The sequence below is a fragment of the Bactrocera oleae genome, chromosome X, assembly GCF_042242935.1.
Source record: "Bactrocera oleae isolate idBacOlea1 chromosome X, idBacOlea1, whole genome shotgun sequence".
Classification (NCBI taxonomy): Eukaryota; Metazoa; Arthropoda; class Insecta; order Diptera; family Tephritidae; genus Bactrocera; species Bactrocera oleae.
The window spans coordinates 34,885,669-34,906,287 of NC_091541.1; the positions used below are offsets into that span (position 1 = coordinate 34,885,669).

At 37.1% G+C, this 20,619-nt stretch overlaps 1 protein-coding gene across 1 annotated transcript; it reads right to left on the reverse strand.

Annotated features, from left to right (window-relative positions):
* Positions 1-476: 476 nt before the first annotated feature.
* On the reverse strand, positions 477-1,091 carry LOC138858208 (uncharacterized). The gene has a single exon (XM_070112741.1). It carries the CDS (start codon positions 1,089-1,091, stop codon positions 477-479), a length of 615 nt encoding a protein of 204 aa, XP_069968842.1.
* Between the last annotated feature and the right edge of the window lie 19,528 nt (positions 1,092-20,619).

The window sequence follows — 20,619 nt, forward strand, 5'->3', positions numbered from 1 at the left end:
AAATTAAATACCTACATTAATCATTGATAATTATTTCTGTGTTTTAGTACATAGGTTGCTCTTCATTTAAGTACCTTGTGATACACGACATTTTTTGTTTTATTATCAGGCGCAAAAACAAACAACGCAGATGGTCTTCCGACCCGTGAACATGCCACGTATAATTGACCATGGGAAAAACATGAATGTTCTAAATTTAAACCACAAACTTTTAAGGATTGGCCTTGTGATTTGTTAATGGTCATGGCAAATGCAAGACGTATCGGAAATTGAAGTCTTTTAAATTCAAACGGCATATCGGTTGGGATCATCGGTATCCTCGGAATGATAACTTCCTCACCTTTGAATTTTCCTATCATTATCGTAGCGTAAATTACATTGTTCATCAATTTTCTAACCACCAAACGCGTACCATTGCACAGTTTTGGTTGGTTTATGTTTCGAAGCATGATTACTACGGAGCCAACCTTTAGGCGTTAATTGTGCGGTGGTAAGCCAGGCACGTCCAAAGAGTTTAAAAATTCAATTGGATAGTTGGTGGCTTCATCTTCATTTGTGACGCGGTCAATAGATTTGAATGTATGCATTGTTCCAATGATCTTATTTTGAATTATGTAGTTTAGGTCATCTACATCCTTATTCTTAGCCGCTAAAATTGCTCGCTCACTCAACCATTCATTATTTTTGTAGTTAGAAATAATTTCTGGAAATACATTGTTTATAAGTTCGTCTTTTGATGAGACAAAATTACAGAAATTATTTGGAAATGATATTAATCCGCTCGATTCATCGACAGGTACTTGACCATTACCGATAGTCAGCAATTGCTCCGAGAAATCTTCAGCAGATGTATCATTAAGCAATGTAACTCTCATGTTTGTTGTCAGTTGCAGTTTCTTCACATAGCGCCATAGATTTGACGATTTGAGGCAAGCGTTTATTTCGTCGGCAGCCGTAGATCTTGGAATTACTGGCAGTATTTGGCGGAAATCACCAGACAGTAAAATCATTGCTCCTCCAAAACATCTCGAGTCATTGCGTAAATCTTTTAATGTTCGGTTAAGTACTTCTAATGCACGTTTATGCGCCATTGTGCATTCGTCCCAGATGATGCTTTTCGATACCGCTAAAACTTTGGCCATTGCTGAGTGTTTTGCAATATTACACGTTGGTTCTTCAATAGTTTGAAGACTTAACGGTAATTTAAATGCAGAATGAGCCGTACATGAGGAATGTCTTGCCAGTTCCACCAGGGGCATCTAGGAAATATAAACCACCATTTTCATCATCGATTGCCTTCATTAAAGTATCATAAACTTCCTTTTGTTGGTAATTCAACAGGGGTACATTCGTTTGAACTACTAAATCTAATTCCTGGTAATCATATTCACGTTCCCGTTCCAATTCTCGATTAAATGCGTCATTCATTTCACGATATGGTGCTGGCATTCCTAATCTGATTAATAAATTACTGCACATGAGGTAACACATATCTTCTATCAAGAGTAAAGCACGATTATGTATCTCCTCATTCATCCCAATATCGTGATTTCTGGAACTGACACGAATTTGATGTAAAATATCTTCTGATTTGTGCCACAGGTTAGATGGGTTTGATGGTGAACATGTCGAAATTATGATAGCGAATAATGTGCGTATTTGACTTGGAGATGCATAGATAATGGCTTCAGCGATTGTCGTATCCCAATGACTATCGTTTTCTAATAACTTCAATTCTTCACATGCAGCACGATATGTTGGGAATATTACACCATTAACAGTTCGTAGTGACCCAAATGACGTTGGCCCACGCACATTTACCAGCAACAACCGCAAATAGAAACATTCATTATTCTTTGGATGAACTGTATACATACGACCAAGAGCATCAGTAGAACGCACATCTGGATACCCAGGAACCGCATCGCCTTGCTTCCGTCTTTGAAAATTCTTCGATGAAAAATTCCAAGTATAATAACGTGGCATCTCCGAGTAAAGCAAAGTTCTTGCAAACTGATCGCTTTGGCAGATCGCAAAAAAACTTGTCAATGTAGTTGCTGGAGGTGTTTCAGCGCGTTCATTTTCAGTATTTCGTATTCTTCTTGCATCACGGCTTTGTCGGGAAAGATTCGATCTTCTAAACTTCACTTCAATATTAATATTATTATTATTTTTTCTTTTTTGAAGTAATAAAATATTCAAATGATTCTAATATGAATTTTGAACACATGATTTTGATTTGAAATATATTTTTTTTTATTTATGAATTGTATTGATATATGTCCTTCTCCTGGCTCTAAACTACCTCCCTGCCAATTTTCAGCTAAATCGGCTCAGCCGTTCTTGAGTTATAAGTGGAGTAACTAACACGACTTTCTTTTATATATATAGATTATGTTATATCCTAGAGGGTCCGGTCAACTCCTGAGTTGGCTACGGAATCGCAGGATTAGTAAGGGTTTTTTATATATATACATTTTTTTTTTTTTTTTTTTATATATATATATACGTTCACGTTTCTTATTTCGTGTTCGTATCACTATCCTTGTTTTGTTGATAAAAAGGATTACCGACTGCGCCAGTCGGGTCCGTCAGGGGAGTTTTTTTTTTTAAAACGAGAGCTTATGGCAAAGGCCAACCAGCCAGCTAAGGTGCAAAATTAAGACTACTTTATTTCAGTTTTTCATTCACAAAGAAAACTAATACAATTATTAAAAATACTTAGCTTTCTACTTTTACATTCTGCTTACTTGACTAACTTACTTAACCATTACAATTATGCTTATACAACAATTTATTAATTTATTCATTTTCTGTTTATACAGTACTCATTCATTGGTTCTGGGAATTTTAGTTAATTCTTCAATTTTGTTTTATATTATTTTCAACAAGTTTTTTAAATAGGCCGGATGTTGGTTTTAGTTTACATTATGCTTGTTATGCTGTTAATAAATTGGTCAATATCGCTAATTGCTGATTTGTTATAATTTCCATATGTAACTTGCGTAACGTATTATAATTTGATATGGTGACCGTCTCTAGGAACAGTTTCGCTGTACCATTAATTTTGTCTCTGGCATTTACGTACATTTGCGTTTCGTTTAACTTATATGCCGCTGCATTGCCCTCGAAATTATTTTTCCTCTGTCTTATAAGTATGCTTATTCCATCGCAATCAGGAACAATTTTCGCAGAGCTTTCGATTGAAACCGTATTTCTCGAATCGTTGCACAGTTTTCCTGTTAATATGCGTTAAAGTTCAACATTTAGACTTTCTTTTTCTAAACCGTCTGAGGTTTGGTTGCTGAGTGTCATTTCGTTTTTCTTTTTCTTCGATCATTTGTACACTTCCACTTTCTGTTGATTCTTCTTTAGCAATTTCCACTGTATTTACGCCTTTTCCGGATCTTAATCTCATACTATGCACAATACTACATTGACTTTTATGGCGTGATGGGTTGAGCCCCCATGTAGCAATGTGAATTGTTAGTTAAGTATAATTTTTTATTAAGTGTTAATTATAAGAGTGAACAAAGTAATGTGATTTAAAAAAATCTCTCCTCTTGTCTCGACCGCTGTTTTTTGAGTCATTTGACGACTTCTGGCGATTCTACGGCTGATGGTGTTGCCACCCATTTACATAGATTTGCATCTGTATTTTTTCGATATTTTATCGAACCGGCAAATTTAAATTACTTAGCTTATTTTCAACACACCTCCTGAAAAATATAATACACTCATTCACAACCAAATATAAAATATAAACGGCAAGACAGGCTATTAGAGTATACAATACTAGTCCAACATTTGTAGCACGGATTAGGAAAAACCCAAAAAAGCCCAATCAGACTAGGTGGTTTGAATTTATGTTAATTTAAAAATGCAATATGCAGTTTCTTTTACGCTAATGAAGCAAATTTAATTAAAATGTAAAAATTATTTTAAGTAGGAATACAGTTTCTCCCTGAATTCCTTTGGTTACATTTATATAGCTAAGTCATCTTTATTCAATAGGACTTAAGCAATTAATTATATGTTTACTCTATTCATTCACTTTTTTTTTAATATCAGAGAGCTGGTTACTTGTTGGAATATACTCAAGTTTTACTATAAGTTCAACTTGTTCTTTTAAAAAATGATATTTTTTATCTAAATATTTGGAACGTTTGTGACATTAGGGTTTACTAGGTTTATACTTATGCATCCCTGATTATCTTCATACAGTGTAAAAGGCTGTTTTAATTCTATCTTCAAGCTATCTGATAATGATTTTTAGCCATAGTGCATTTCTAACTGCTTCAAAAAATGCTTCATGATTCAGTTTACTTAGTAGAGGTGAGTTTAGAGGATTACAATGCTCCATAATAAATTTTAATATGACATTTTTAATATACAAGTATGAAGACTGACTAAAACTAAGCCGAACATCAACTCTTTCAATTTTAAGTCCTAAAAAGAACTTTATCTCTTTTAAATCAGTCATTCCAAATTTATTTGCCAAGTATGATTTGAAATTCTCCATAGTTTGAATATCTTTTGTAGATATTACTAAGTCATCTGTATGATTTATATTTTTAGATTAATCTTCTTTATTCAGTATATACATATAAACAACGATCTACTAGCGAGTTTTTGAAGCTTGTTTCTTTCAATGCTTGATCAAATAAATCGAACCAACATCTAGCAGCATGCTTAAAGCCCATATACACCCTTGTGTAACTTGCAAACCTGATTATGTGCGCTTTCTAAACCTTCAGACACTTTCATATATAATATATCTTTTACTTTAGTATACCAATTAGAAATTTAGTTTTTAAATCTATATGATGGATTTAAAATCAAACTGATTAGATATTGACATAATAATTCTAAAGTTGGAAATTCGGGTCGGCAGAAATCCCCCGTTGAACCCTCCCCGACGGTGCCGACTGGTAATAGATACAACAGTAAGCAGAAACGGGCTGGTAACAGTTATAACAGCGTTCTCTACACTTGTGGGACCTATTATGAGCCTGAACAATAAACACAAAATAACAAACATAAATGTAAAGCAGCCTGGATATCCTATAAGAAAGCCGGAGGAGCTAACGAAGGAGCTCCACGAATCGACTGACTGCGGCTATTTTTGATAAAAATTTTTGAAATATTGATAAAAGACTTGCATCGCTAATCAGATAATTTGAGCACCAGAATAAAAAAAAAGAAACAATTTGGTCATTTTGATTATTATTTCTGCGTTTCATAATAAATACGAACCCGGAACGTGCTTGTTCAGTTTGCCCTGTTACCATTTGTGCTTGCTTCTCAATATTTTGTTTCTCTTTCTCATGTTCTCTTTTGCAACAACAATCTTTTTTAAAATGGCCACTCTTGCCAAAATAAAAACATTTTATTTTAAATAATTTAGATTTTTATTTCAATTTGCTCTTATTTTGATACTTATTAAATTTGTTTTTCTTTTGTGAATATGAGCATTATTTTCTCTTTTTACTGCTTGTAAGACTTTAGAAGAAGTTTTATTTCGTGGTCTAATAGTCTATTTTTAACAGATGCCAGCGTCAAACTTTCTTCTGAGAGTGTCTCTATTACAATAATGACGCCGTCGTAAGGTTTGGGAAAAGTAAGAAGTATATGAGGCACTTTATCTATTTCTTATAAACTAGAATCAGCAGAAATTAGTTCAGTATACAGATCATCAAAAATATTGAAATGATTAACCAGCAAAATATCACCTTTTAGTTGCTTCCGATTTGACAACTCCGCTAAACTTGTTTTTTCATAAATAGCGTCCAACTTTTGAAATATTTCCCTTGCAGTACAGTCATCACTAGCAAAGCCAAGAAATGTATCACTCAAGGTCTCAATAATTATGTTCTTCACCATTTTTTCCAACTTTTTCGTTTGTTCCGGAAGGACACCACTATTTTCGTCTATCAGTATTAATGTGTTATGTTCACTTAACAACGCTCTTATAAGAAATTTCCATTTGGAATACTTTTCACCATTAAATGGTTTGATGTTTCTTTTTATCTTATCCATGATTTATCAAATTAGCGAAAATCAATATATATATATACAATATATATAAATATAAAATTCTATACTTAGCTTGCAATGTTCAAACATGAACGGGGCCCATAACCTATCAGAAATTCACTATATCGAATTGGTATCAATCACATCACATTTCAAATATCAATAGTATCAAGTATATATAGGCATCCAATATATCAAGCATCTTATATATCATCAAATTTATATTAAAATTGCGATAATAATATTAATAACAAAAATATTTAAATAATAACACACGACTTAATTTCATCTTCATTCTCTTTATCTTTTTGATATGCGCAGCCTTGTCGTCTTGCCGAAGCGTCAGTTGAAAAAATCGTACAAAATTTTTCTGTGTAGATCCGCTACATCTACAAGTATGTATATGTGTATTACGTTTTTGCAACAAGCTATTTCATCATCTTTATTTTGGAGAGTTATATGCATTTGCATATTGTAACGGATTTCTCGATAAATAGCCTACCTGTAACTCACTCTTGAGTTCGATCATTGGATTGTTAAATAAAACTCCCCAATTCAATGGCTACACACTTATCTATATTTCTAATTCCAACAACTTAACACTTATTGCTCGTTATTCGAGCTTACAACTTCTTGCTTATGTCTCAATTGTTCTTATCACGACAACACTCTAACCAGAACTGTGTTTTCTGCACAATCCGGCAGCCCTTATATAGTAAATCTTTAACAAAACATTGCTTCTAGAACATACTGGCAACTACGAACTCGCTAACTAGCTGCTTCTGGTAGTTTATCGTTGATTCGATTTTGTTCTATCATCCGTGTTCGTCACACTGCCCTCCACCTAAGTCTGATCGTCCCGATAAGACATATTTGCGATACCAACCACAAAGCTTTTATATCCCCCATCTCGTCTTCTAGGCTGGTGCTGACATCGTTAGCCGTCCTTCTCTTCTTGGAGTTGATTTCATCCGTTTTCCGGATACTCAGTTTCTGGTACATCCCTTGATTTAAAGCTGACTCGAGATTCCATTCTTAATCAGAACGTAATTCCATTGGAACACCGAATCTCGTTACCTATTTGTTGATGAATGCCTCCGCCACTGGTTCAGTCTCTTGGTTAGGAATTGTGTATACTTGTGGCCATTCGTTGAAATGGTCTTTGACTACCAAAACATGACTATTTCCTAATTTATTGGTGAGGAATGGACCATCTTCATACACGCCTATTTTCTCAACTGGCGCACGCGAATTGTGCTGTTTCATCTGCCCATGACTCCTGGACCTTGATCCTTTAGCTACAATGTTCTCAGCATATTTCGAAATCCTTTCTATAGCTGATTGACAACCAGTCCAATAAAACCTTTGCTTCAAATGCTCCAAGGATTTCATGTCTATCAAGTGCCCTCCTCTTGGACATTTGTACTGCACGTTAAGAACATCAGGAATTCCAACCCTTGGAACAACCATAAGTACTCGGAAGGTTTGCCCATTTTCACTTTTCCATACTCGATGCAAGCAGCCATACACTAAATTTAAACTGCTCCGTTCTGCCCAATATGGTTTTGTGACTGGCCTTCCTGTAGTTATTTCTCCAATCGTTGTACATTAGTTCAACTCCACCTTATGTAATGCACCTTCCAATTTTGGATCTTCTTGCACAGAGTCATCCGTTTCAGGTTCAATTTTATGCTGATCTTCCACCTGTGATGGTATACACGCTTCCTGCTCTTCCCACTGTAAAGACACTTTTGCTGGTATCTAAGCTTCTTGCTCTTCTAACTGTGAGGAACCTTTTACTGGTTCACACGCTTCCTCCTCTTCCAACTGTGAGAGCACCTGCCCTGACATACGCAGTTCCAGCTCTTTCGACTGTGAGGACCCTTGTACTGGTACACACGCTTCCTCCTCTTCCGACTGTGAGGACACCTGCGCTGGCATGCGCCCGTTCAGTTCTTCCGACTGCGAAAACACTTGCGCTGGTATACAAGCTTCTTGCTCTTCATACTGTGAAGATCCTGGTTCATATGCTTCCTCCTCTTCCAACTGTGAGGATACCTGCGCTGACATATGCACGTCGAGCTCTTTCGGTGCTGACAACTGTGCTGAAAAACTTTCAAAGAAGGATTCCAACGCAGCACAAATAACCTCTACTGAATATTGAGTCACTTCCTTCTCTTGTTTCTTTGTTGTCTCTTCCTCTAATTCCGATTGAAAGACATATTCCTCAACATTAATGTTCTTTGCTCCCATGGCTCTTCTTAACCGCGACTGTAATTTGGACTTTACTCCCTTTGTTGCCAAGCCACGTTTTTGCAGCTCCTTTTTCAGTTGTGGAATCTTTAGATCGTTAAACTTGGCCACTTTCAAACAATTCTTTCTTTGGGAATTTATTTGACAATCCCACTTCTGACACCAATTGTAACGGATTTCTCGATAAATCGTCTACCTGTAACTCACTCTTGAGTTGGATCACTGGATTGTTAAATAAAACTCCCCAATTTAATGGCTACACACTTATCTATATTTCTAATCCCAACAACTTCTTGCTTATGTCTCAATTGTTCTTATCACGACAACACTCTAACTAGAACTGTGTTTGCTGCACAATCCGGCAGCCCTTATATAGTAAATCTGTAACAAAACATGTCTTCTAGAACATTCTGGCAACTAAGAATTCGCTAACTAGCTGCTTCTGGCAGTTTATCGTTGATTCGATTTTGTTCTATCATCCGTGTTCGTCACAATATTTATCAATGCTTTATCGAATCGGCAAATTCAAATTACTTAGCTTGTTTTCAACACTAACAAAATATAAAGTGTTGAATATATAAGTTTTCCAACCGACAAATGTAATTCTTTACAGATGAGAATTAAGTGATAGGGAATCGTATATTTCGTGGGTAACATTTCATATAATGGCGCAAGTAAACAAACCTGTCGAAGTTGCAATAAAATAATTAGAGAAAATACTAGTAGCATCGGCTGCTATGTTTGTAAAAAGTGGTATCACAAGAAGTGTAGTAGCTTAAGTGAAAAAGAATTTAAAGATTATATCGCTGAGTTTCGTAATAAGGTTTTACAACTTGGATTTCCTCGACATGCAAGTTAGAGGGTAGTATTATTATTAAGTCGGATTACGAATTCGAGGTGGACGATGGACAACACACAGCTTTGTCTGCTAGTACCTATGTAATTGAACGTACATATGCTCATTAAATATCTAGCACCATTTAAAATAAAATGGATAAACTAGAGCTCAATGTCACTGGGTTGCGTAATAATTTGAACAAATTCACGGAACAAAATAATAAAACAGACCAGTAGCAGAAGCTAATGGGTAAAAGGATCGACTAAATTGAAAAGCAACTAGATTCAATCAGTAATTTCAATGGGGATCCCAACTTTATAATTTCTGAACTGAACGAGCGTAAGAAACGTGAGTCTGAGGTCGTTATTTTTAATGTACCGGAATCTAAAAAACCAGCAGGATTAGATCGACGTAACGACGACAAGGAGCAGGTTGCAGCGTTATTTCCAGAAGATCAGTCAAACAAGATTCCGTCCTCTCGGCAAGCCAGTGCAGGGCAAGACCCGTCCAGTATTACTATACACAACATCCCCATCAATAGCAGAGAATGAAAATGAATAAAGAAGGGGCGAATGTTAAGTGAAATATTTTTGTATACTAATTTGTAGTTCCAGATGAGGAAACAGCGAAAAATATAACTTCGAAATAGAAAAATACACCACACAATGTGCGAAACAGAGAAAAGGCTATAAATAGACACAACCAATGTTCTTAAATGAATTATGCGCATGCTAATTTAGATTTTTGTTTTCAATTTCTATGATATTACAAAATTTGTAATGATGAAAAGCCTTTTGAATTAAAAAGGAGGATTACTGGTAAAAACCCCAAAATAAAATAAACATAGATAAATTCTTCAACAAATTTATGTGTGTTGCGTGAGCAAATGCTTATTGAGCAAAGTACAATAATAAAATTGTGGCTAAAGTAGCCGCGTTTCCACTTTTGTGGTGGCTTAGGTCATAACCGTGAAGGAGTTAAGCTCAATCCGAATACGAGCATATAAGTTCGAATCCTAAAACTCATGCAACCTAAATATTATTTAATTTTTTATTTTATTAATTGGAATCTTAGCTTATCTCAATTCAATTTCTTTAATAGCATATTTTACTTCCTGAGACAATTAAAATATTTCTAGAAAATATGTTCATATGTTTAGGATTATAGAATATTCCCTTATTTTTGCTTCTTCTTGACCCGCAAAAACAACGACTTTTGTCTAAACTTTTTGCATTTTGCGAGAAGCAAGTTGAACGATCACAGGCAAGGAGGGGTCAGGAGCGCACTGCCACATAATTATTTCAGATATTTTAAAGTGAAACTTTTATTACATCGTCTCAAACTTTTTCGTCCGCGTTTGCATGTCGTGCGTCACGCCACTTATCACTAACAACATGTGTGCGCACTGCTCTATACACATGCACATACATATGTACGTATGACATTGCCGAACAAATAATGCATACACAAACCTACGTACTATATGTATACGTACACATTTAAATACGTCACCCGCAAAAATTACAAACATTGTTCTACAAAAACAACAATCGTCTCAAGTAGCATAAGCAGCACACACACATGTCAATATGGCAGCCAAATTGCTGTAGCCCAAATTTATAGTAAATCACACAACAACAACATTTTCATTCATGAACGCAGGCTTACTCTTAACAGGCGAAGTTGACTCATTCATAAAAGTAAACGCCATACACATCTTCCCTCTTCTGTATATAAACATACATATTTACAATGATTTGTGGGCAAAGCTGTTAAAGCGGCAAGAGAAGCGGTGACAATCGGCGAGCGTTCCTTTATTTTTCGGCACATCTCGGATTTTCTACCAACAACACAATGTTGTGACGCTTTGTCGTTGCGTCAGTCGGTCGACAGATTGACTCTTTGACATGAAAGCAAAAAACGTGAAATTTCGCATGAAGCAATTAGTGTACATATTTACATACATACATATGTTGGTAGATAGATGTACAAACAGTATGCGCTCTTTCATATTTGTTTAGATGCACACATAATTATATACATATATTTATATATATACTAGAAGACCCCGGCCACGCCTTGCTGTGGCTAAGGTATAAGTAAATTATATTGAGTAAGCGGTTTAATTTATTAAAATGTTATTATTAAAACTAATTTCAGCATTTTTTATGGTTTAAATAATACGGGCAATTAATTAATTTTGTCCGTGTACAATAGTGCTGAAATTGGCTGGAAGTTTAGGGCATTTCGTATTTGGTCGCAGTTAGTATATGAAATATAACTTCTATCTGAAATGTAACTCATAGTATACATATTTTATTATTATTAAATACTTACATTAAAATGAAATCATCACTGGTGTTATTAATATTACCGTCAAAGTCGGTACATTTAATTGTGGCGAGTAATTTTCAAAAATTAGTAAATTAGTGCGATAGAATTTGATTAGAGAACCACATTTCCGAACAAACGATGCTCTTTCAATATAGTTTATGGCTGTGAATGACGATGACAATCGTTACGCACCTTCTATAGAGTATTAGAAAATCAAAAAAAAAAAAAAAACAGCCAAATCGGTCTAGCCGTTCTCAAGTTATGGCGTGGCAACGGGGTTTCATTTTTATATAAGCTAAGTTTTCTTTGGTTAAAACCAGTAAAAAAATATAAAAATATATTTTTTAGTGAAGCATAGCTCCTTTATTGAGTGGTATCTTAATTAACACTAAATCCTAATTCTATTTTTACTTAACATTAAGCTTAACTTCTAAAGCAGCGCTGCCGCTGTTGTTTACGGGAAACGGTTGACATTCCGTTCTCACAGGAAACAAGTGTTTGGTCAGCACTTTTCAATTGCGCGTGCAATATGGCCTTCAGGTGAAGAGTCGTATTGCACTTTACGTTTAATTTGAGAGTTTGGTATTATTAGGGAGGGATAGCTTATTTGGTGCCAACTTATATATAGATGAGCATATGTGCGACAGCTTGGTCTTTTCAGATGTTATCAAAGCTTTTAATGATCAAAACAAATAAATATGTTACCAAATATATATATATAACGAGAATATCTATAAATTATATGCAGAGTCGTTTGCGCATTGTAAATAAACGAATCTGTAAGCGTACATTTCTTAACATTGGAATTAGCATTATTTTTCTCATTTTACAGTGAAAATACTCAATTTTGCTATTTTTAGTTTTAGTTACCATAAAATCTTGGTTACATTTATAAATTGTGAACGGATACTATTTATGGAAACTGTAAAAACGGATCAAAATGACTCAAAGATTATAAAATATTGTTTTCAGTATTTAAAATAAAACATTTTAATATGTGTCTAAAAATCATATGTGTTAAATCATCTAAATAATTGTAAAGTATTATGTATGTAGTACTCTAAGACACAGAGTTCAATAAAAATATTAGGTAGAGACCTGTCTACTTTTATCATTTCCGATTATCATTAATCTCATGATTTATGAAGCGATTTTTAGTTAAATGTCTATAATGTGAAAAAAACTTTTACCGTGGTTTCATAAAACCACACAAGCCTTTTTTTTATTAATCGAATTTATTTTAAAAACATTTAAGCAATTGTAAATATATTTTTACGCAAATATTATTATATTACGAAAATAAGTCATTAATGCATCAGTATTGTTCAATACAATTTAAGCAACATAATAATATGTTGTCACTTTTGCCTTTTGCAGTGTTTTGTCCTTGCAAATTGACTTATGCACTTTTGAAGTACTGCGATTTTGGATTTTGCTGCATTTTCATTGCATCGTTTTTAGATAAAATGGGATAAATCGCCGAACTATGAAATAAGGATAATAAGTAAAGATATAAAAGTGCTATATGGAGTGTGCTTATGGCTGAGCTCAGGCCACCAAGGGCTGCAGCTTGGCGAGCTGTGGACGACCTAAGTTCTTAGGTTAGCTGCGAATACTCAATAAGCAGCCCTCGACCAAGAGCGACAGGAGAGGAGGGTTCGGCTTAAAAGACCTGAAACATCCTAAGAGTCTCCGGTGACGAGGTGAATAGATGCCGCCTCAAAATAAGCATCCACAATCCCAAAGGGGCTGCCCCGAGGGAACACCTACCCACGAGAGGGAGGCAACAGAGCGACGAGGGACGCTACAAAAGGAAACCGAGAGAACACAACGAAAAGAAAAAAATAAAAATAAAAAAATTATAATAATAATAATAATAAAATAAATAAATAAATCCCCATTTGCTAAGCTCATACGGGGTCATAGATGGCGGATACTGATTTCAGTACCTGCAAGATGTGGGTTGGCTGCAAATATAAAATGAGCAGCTCCCGACCAAGAGCACAGCACAGATGACAAATAAAGCAACGAAGTAGGACCACGATTTTGACAAATGATTTGGAAACTTTGAACTTGGGCTGACGGCTGTGGCATTCTATTACCTCAGTATGCAAGAGTGGCATCTTGCAGAAATGGCTTTCTGGATAATGTCACAGTCGCCTCCGTCTCGTTAAAACCATGGCAGGTCTTCGAGAACGTTCGATGCTACGTCGCCATTAGGTTGGCGGTACAGGCTCAGTTGATTTAAATCCTGACTAGTGCTATGGTCCTGGCTCTGTACACGAATTCCCATAAGGTCTCGTGTCAACCCTCGTGTGGCCTCCCTGCAATGCATAGACAACCACAGGGACAGAAAATGCAACTGTACGGCTTGAAGCGGGGACCCTTAAAACATGAATGCGAAAAACGAAACAAAAGAAAACACTAGAGAACTAGAGAAACACCAAAAAGCACAAGCGGGCGACGAATTGAACGCTTTCAGAAGGCAAAGCAAAATCATGCGCTCGCCGCCTCAGATAGGAAACGAGAGGATAAACCAAATTAGGCGCAAGGAAGAAACCGCTTCAACTGTGCCTAAACCAGTAGATGCAAACAGGCAAACAGAAAACAGGACCCCGGCTCTCGACCAAAGCTCGCGAAGTGAACACAGCTCCCCAAGGCAGGAGTTTATCATGAAGATGAGAGCAGAAGAGGATGCGGCGCTTCTAAAGTGTCGCGTCACCCTCAAAAAGATGAAGATGGCAATGTTAAGACAGAAAAACATAAGCATCGAGGTGAAAAATGGGGTATCCGAGCTAGACGAGCTCTTTGGCATTATAGCTAGCCTGCGACGGAACTGGATAAAGGCAGAAAAAGATACAAGGCGCAAAAACGCAACTAAATCCCTAGAAGTATGCAACCAAAATGCAAATGTTTCAACGCCAGTGACAGCTCTTCCTAAACGGACTGCACCCAGCCCAGATGAAAAGGAGTCAGAGAAAAGGGGACGAGGACCCGGGAATACCGTGTGGCATGTAGTTAAAGGGAAAAGAAACAGCAGACATAATGAGACAAAATCGCAGAACAAACCCCTGGCTACCCAAGACGGGCAGAAAGCTAACAAGCTTCAGCAAAAACGGGTAAATAAAACCAGAGTACGGCCAGAAGCAGTGCTAATCAAACCAGCGGAAGGTCGCAGCTATGCCGAGGTGCTCCAAACCATACGTCAACACGTCATGGCGGATCAAGACAAGGTGGAAGTCCGGGCAATACGGAAAACAAAATCAGGGGCCCTGCTCCTCGAACTGAAGAAAGGAGAAAAACCAAAACCAGAGCTCCAAAACGTGCTTAAAAACAACCTACGTGGTATAGCTTCTATAAGCGAGCTGAAGCAGAAAGCCACAATAGAGATCCGAGACCTCGACTCCCAAACTACCGCAGCAGAAGTTACGTCCTCAGTAAGAAGACTACTAGAAGAAGCAGTTGAAGAAATAACAGTGAGGACCAGCACCCCAAACACTCGCGAACAAATACGCGACATTGACAGCAGGCAACGCAAACAGGATACTTAAGGAAGGCCACATAAAAATAGGATGGATCAGCTGCAGAATGAAGCTCATGAAAGAAGTCAAAAAATGCTACAGATGCTTCAACTTCGGTCACCTACAATGGGAGTGCAAACGGCCTGATAGGAAAGGCCAAGAATTATGCATACGTTGCGGGAAATCCGGGCACAAGCTGAAAGATTGCACAAATACACCGAGCTGTTGCCTCTGTGTGGAACAAAAGCATAGCCAAACAGACCATAACCCAGGGTCTCGCACGTGTGAGTCGTACAGGGAACAAATGACGATATGAAGATCCTGCAGTGTAACATGCACAGAAGCAAAACCGCTGACTCCCTGCTACCACAGCTCATGCTGGAATTCGGAACCGAAGTAGCAATCATCAGCGAGCAATACAGGATAGTGCAAGACGGCCCTGACGGGATACCAGTGGAAGTGATAAAGCTAAGCAGAACGTCCTCACTTACTGTTATCCATGTATAATGCATGTTTGAACGAGGGCATCTTCCCAGAAGTATGGAAGAGACAACATCTGACCCTGATAAGTAAAGGAAAAGGAAACCCAGAAACACCATCAGCATACAGACCTCTGTGCATGCTAGATACAGCAAGAAAGTTATTAGAAAGGCTGTTGAAACCCCGCATAATAGGCGCCACAAACAACGCTGGAGGCTTATCATAGCGACAACATGGCTTCAGACCAGGCAGGTCCACAATCGGAGCCGTTGAAGACGTCGTGCGCAGCGTGGACGAAGCCAATCGGAAGAACAACTTCTCGAGGCCAATAGTCCTCCTCGCAACAATAGACATAAGAAATGCATTCAATAGCGCAAAATGGATAAATATGATAGATGCACTAGAAAGCCGATTCAAGACGCCCCCCTACCTGATGAAAATGATACGAAGCTATCTTAAAGACAGAGAACTGCTATATGACACAAGGGACGGCCCTCAAAGAAAAGAAATCACCTCCGGAGCAGCGCAGGGATCCATACTTGGACCAGACCTATGGAACGTTGACTACGACGGAATTTTAAACGTCGAAATGCCAAACGACTGCTACCTCGTTGGGTACGCGGACGACATCGCTGCCGTCATAACAGCTCATAATACCGACATAGCCAGACGCAGACTTACACAAGTCATGCTGCGAGCACAGACATGGTTGGACTCACACGGCCTTAGCCTAGCCGCAGAAAAAACCGAGCTGATCCTGCTCACTAGGAAACATATCCCGTTGGAGGTGAACATGAAAGTTCATTCAGAAACCATACAAACGACGAAAACCCTAAAATACCTAGGGATAAGAATGGACAACAAACTGACGTACTGGGCTCAAATTCAGCACGCTGCTAAAAAGTCAGCCAATATAACCATGTCGCTTTCAAAACTTATGGCAAACATCGGAGGTCCGCTTGCAAGCAGAAGGAAACTGCTCATGGACACAACACAGTCAGTGCTATTATATGGTAGTGAACTGTGGGCCGATACATTAAATGTGAAACATAGACGGAAAGTAGTTGCTAAGGTGCAGAGAACAGCAGCCCTGAGAGTCGCCTCGGCTTACCGCACTGTATCCGAATCCGCAGTGCTAGTGATAAGCTGCGTAATCCCAATAGATCTACTCGCAAAGGAGAGAAGACAACTCTGGTTATGGAAGAAAAATGGAACGGAAATACACATGCAAACAAGACAACAAGCAAGGAAGCAAACACTCGAATTTTGGCAAGATCGGTGGACAAGGGAGCGCAAAGGGAGATGGACCGCCAAATTGATCAAAGATATAGAGACATGGCATAGTAGAAAACACGGCGAGGTGAACTACTACCTAACACAGATGGTCTCCGGCCACGGATATTTTCGAAAATACCTGTATAACATGGGTAAAGCCGAGAGCCCTGTATGTATTTACGGAGACGAACCACTCGATGATGCAAACCATACCTTCTTTAAGTGCCATCGATGGAATGAAGCTCGGAGAACTCTAGAGAACAAAGTTGGAGAACTAAACACGGAAAACCTAATAGCGAAAATGATAGCTAGCGGCGAAAACTGGCAACAAATTGCCTCATACGTGGACCATGTACTAGGCATCAAGCAAAGGGACATGGACGCGGACCCTCCGAACAATTCCACTCAATAGAAGATAGTCAGCCTGATACTGGCTACAAACCAGTAGGCATCCCTGGACGCAGAGAGAGTAGAAACTGACCCGCTATGGGTCCATCTTCGAAACCTTGCTCTGAAGTAATGCGAAAGCGGTCCCGGGGCAAGGTAAAAATCCATGAAAGAAGGGAGGAGTGATTTAGTGGGTACACCACTCACGTAGGATGACGATCCCTATATGGTGCGAAGGCATTTTCAACCCTCCTTACGGCCTAAAAACCAAAACAAAAAATATGGAGTGTGCTTAGAATATATGGAAGTAGTGAAAGATTTTATGTGAATGGCAATTTTATAATTTAATGCCATATATAGTGATATATATTAAATAAATTAAAATAATATTATAACTCGTTAATAGGTCATGTTGCCAATTCTTCTTCTGAAGGGAACATCAGACAAATCCTTCAATTTTTGATTTTAGGCATCGTAGTGAGGCAGCAGCTTGTGGGCAACATACAGATGCGAGGGGATAGGTAGGATTTTCAGTGGTCAAATTTTAAAATTGAAATTTTTCTCGTTTTACTGAAACTATTCAAATTTTATTTCATTCTTTCATTTTATAAACTAAAGTTTCGCACATTTTGCGTAGGAGTTCCATATGAAAATAAAATGTGGTTGACCAGGCACACAGAAAAAATAGCGCGGCGCAGAGTTATGAACGAACGCACTTTGCTTTGAAGCAGACGCACGTTTCTTATATGTGAATTTGTTGTCGTTGTAATATGAAATACTTTAAAAAATATGGCGCGAGATCGCTTGAATATTATTGGTCGATGATGGTGCGTCTACGTTTTTTTGTCACTTGCGCGAATGTTTGATTTTTTGCGAAAGACATATTGAGGGACATACATATGTGCATAAAAGGTGCAATTCAAAAGTTTCAGGACTTTTATTAAAAAATCAAGAAGGTTATCGAATGACTTTTTTCATTTGTCGGTATAGCGTTGAGGATGGCGGTCGACGCCTTTTGGATGGCATCAACGTCAGCATAGCGGTTTCCTTTCATGGCCAAATGTAGTTTTCCGAACAAATAAAAATCGCAGGGTGCCATATCAAGCGAATACAAAAAGTTTGGGTCCTTTTTGGCCTCTTTAATGATGTCTCTTGAATGTTGAATTCTGAGGTCTTTTTCGTGTTGTTTCAAAGTGTGCGGGACAAATCGAGCACAAACCTTTCTGAGGCCCAAATTTTCTGCCAAAATACGATAAATCGACGCTGCAGATATTGATAATTCCGATTCCATATATTTAAGCGATGATTTCGGCTCTTTTTAATGAATTCACGCACAATTTCCGTGTTTTTTTCGTACACAACATCTTTTGGCCGGCCCGAACGCTCGTTGTCTTCCAAGTCCTCCCGTCTCTCTTGAAAACGTTTAAACCACTCGTGAATACGTCTACGGGATAGACAATCATCGCCATAAACTTTGTTCATCATTTGATGAGTTTTGGTAAAAGTTTTACCAAGTTTAAAACAAAACTTAATGTTGGCTCCTTGTTCGATGCTTATTTTCCCACCGACACTACAAATGTATTGTCACATGTAGCGCGATATCTCAGCTGTTATACAAGTCAGATGTTATATAAATTTTATACGACAACACTGAAGAATACACAATTGAGGGATAACAATTTCAGATAGATGGCGCCACTAGAAGCCACGTTGTTTAAAAAGTCTTGGAACTTTTGAATTGTACCTTGTATGTATACATATAATATATGGAAATATATTTGGACATGCGAATGAAGGAAGGTAATTTCAAAAATATTCACATATAAATATATGAACATTTGAAGCAAGTAAACAACAATAGATGTTTGAGTTCACAGATTAAACAAAGTTGCTCGAATATAATCTGCGGTGTTGCTTGTATAGCACACTTACTTATTGCAACGTGAAATATTTTGCTTAAGTTCAAATCCTATCAGATGTATTTATAAAAATTTTTTTTTTTATAACCCTTTTTTACTGAACGATTTTTTAATTACTTTGGTTTTTATTATTTCAAAATTTGTTTATGCGCATACCAAAGAACATCTGTGCATATGTATGTATATGCATTTTGCTTAAATAAAATAGTTGATACGCCGAGAGAAAAAATAAAGAAATGGAACATAAGAATAAAATATCAAAACATGAGAGGTTTAAGAACAAAATTACATCAATTTATAACCTCTTCAACATGCTTCAATGGAGATATAATTTGCGCCAGTGAAACCTGGTTACATTCTTCGATATCGAATGGTGAAATAATTGACAATAGTTTTAGGTAATTTAGGAAAGATAGAGACAGCAACACAAGTGATCATAAACGTGGAGGTGGTGCCCTAATAGCGGTAAAGGGTGAAATATCGGCAGAAGAGTTAGAAACAGAAGACAATAATATAGAACACATATTTATTAAAGTTAAATGTACGGAAGGCGACTTAGTAATAGGTTGTGTTTATCTACCTCCACTATCACCATTGGACGTCTACATTAATCATACCAACACTTTTCAATACCTAAAAAACAAATACCGTGACTGCAAGCTGTTAATCTTAGGAGACTACAATCTACCTAGTAGCTAAACACAAGCACAATGTGTAAATTTACTGTATATAAATATATATATGCAATATGTTTCTCGTTAATTGCGAACAACTCAACACGATCCCCAATGATAAATAAAACCCTAGACCTTTGCTTTAGCAACACAAACATTTAAGTCACCAGAGGAGATCCTCTCATTTATGAAGACAAACATCACCAGAGTTTAAACATCAGGGTGGATACTCTAGCTAATTTAAAATAAAGCAAGTCGCCAAAATATATTTTTAAGAACGCAAATTACCCAGATTTAAATGGATTTTTTCTAACTTGCAGTTGGATTGAATTATATAAGCTAGAGTCAATAGATGATAAAGTAGACTGGTTCTACAACGTTATAAATTAGGGAATTATCCGACATGTACCTGTTTTCAACAACAAAGCAAGTAACTACCCAGTTTGGTTTTCCAGAGAGCTGATAAGTAAAATCCGTGAAAAAAATGCAGCATATGCAAAATATGAAAAACCCAAGACAAGGCAACAATATAATACATTCCGGAAACTTAGATATGTCTGCAAAAATCTACATAACGATTGCTACAACAACTATATAACAAAAACAGAATCAAGGATTAAACAAGATGCCACAACCTTCTGGGCATTTATCAAGAACAAAAGAAGGAGTGACATAGATATCCCGGCTACTATGACCTGGAAGGAAACCACAGTTAGTAATGGAGAAGAAGTAAGTAATCTCTTTGCAGCTTTCTTTAAAAGCATTTATAAAACTAATAATGACGGATTGCCTTTACATGACGATCATAACGAGTCACAGCCAAGAAATGGATTTATCAGAGCTCCAGGTATCATACAATGTCGTTTATGAACAACTGCGCAAACTGAACCCCAAAAAAGGAG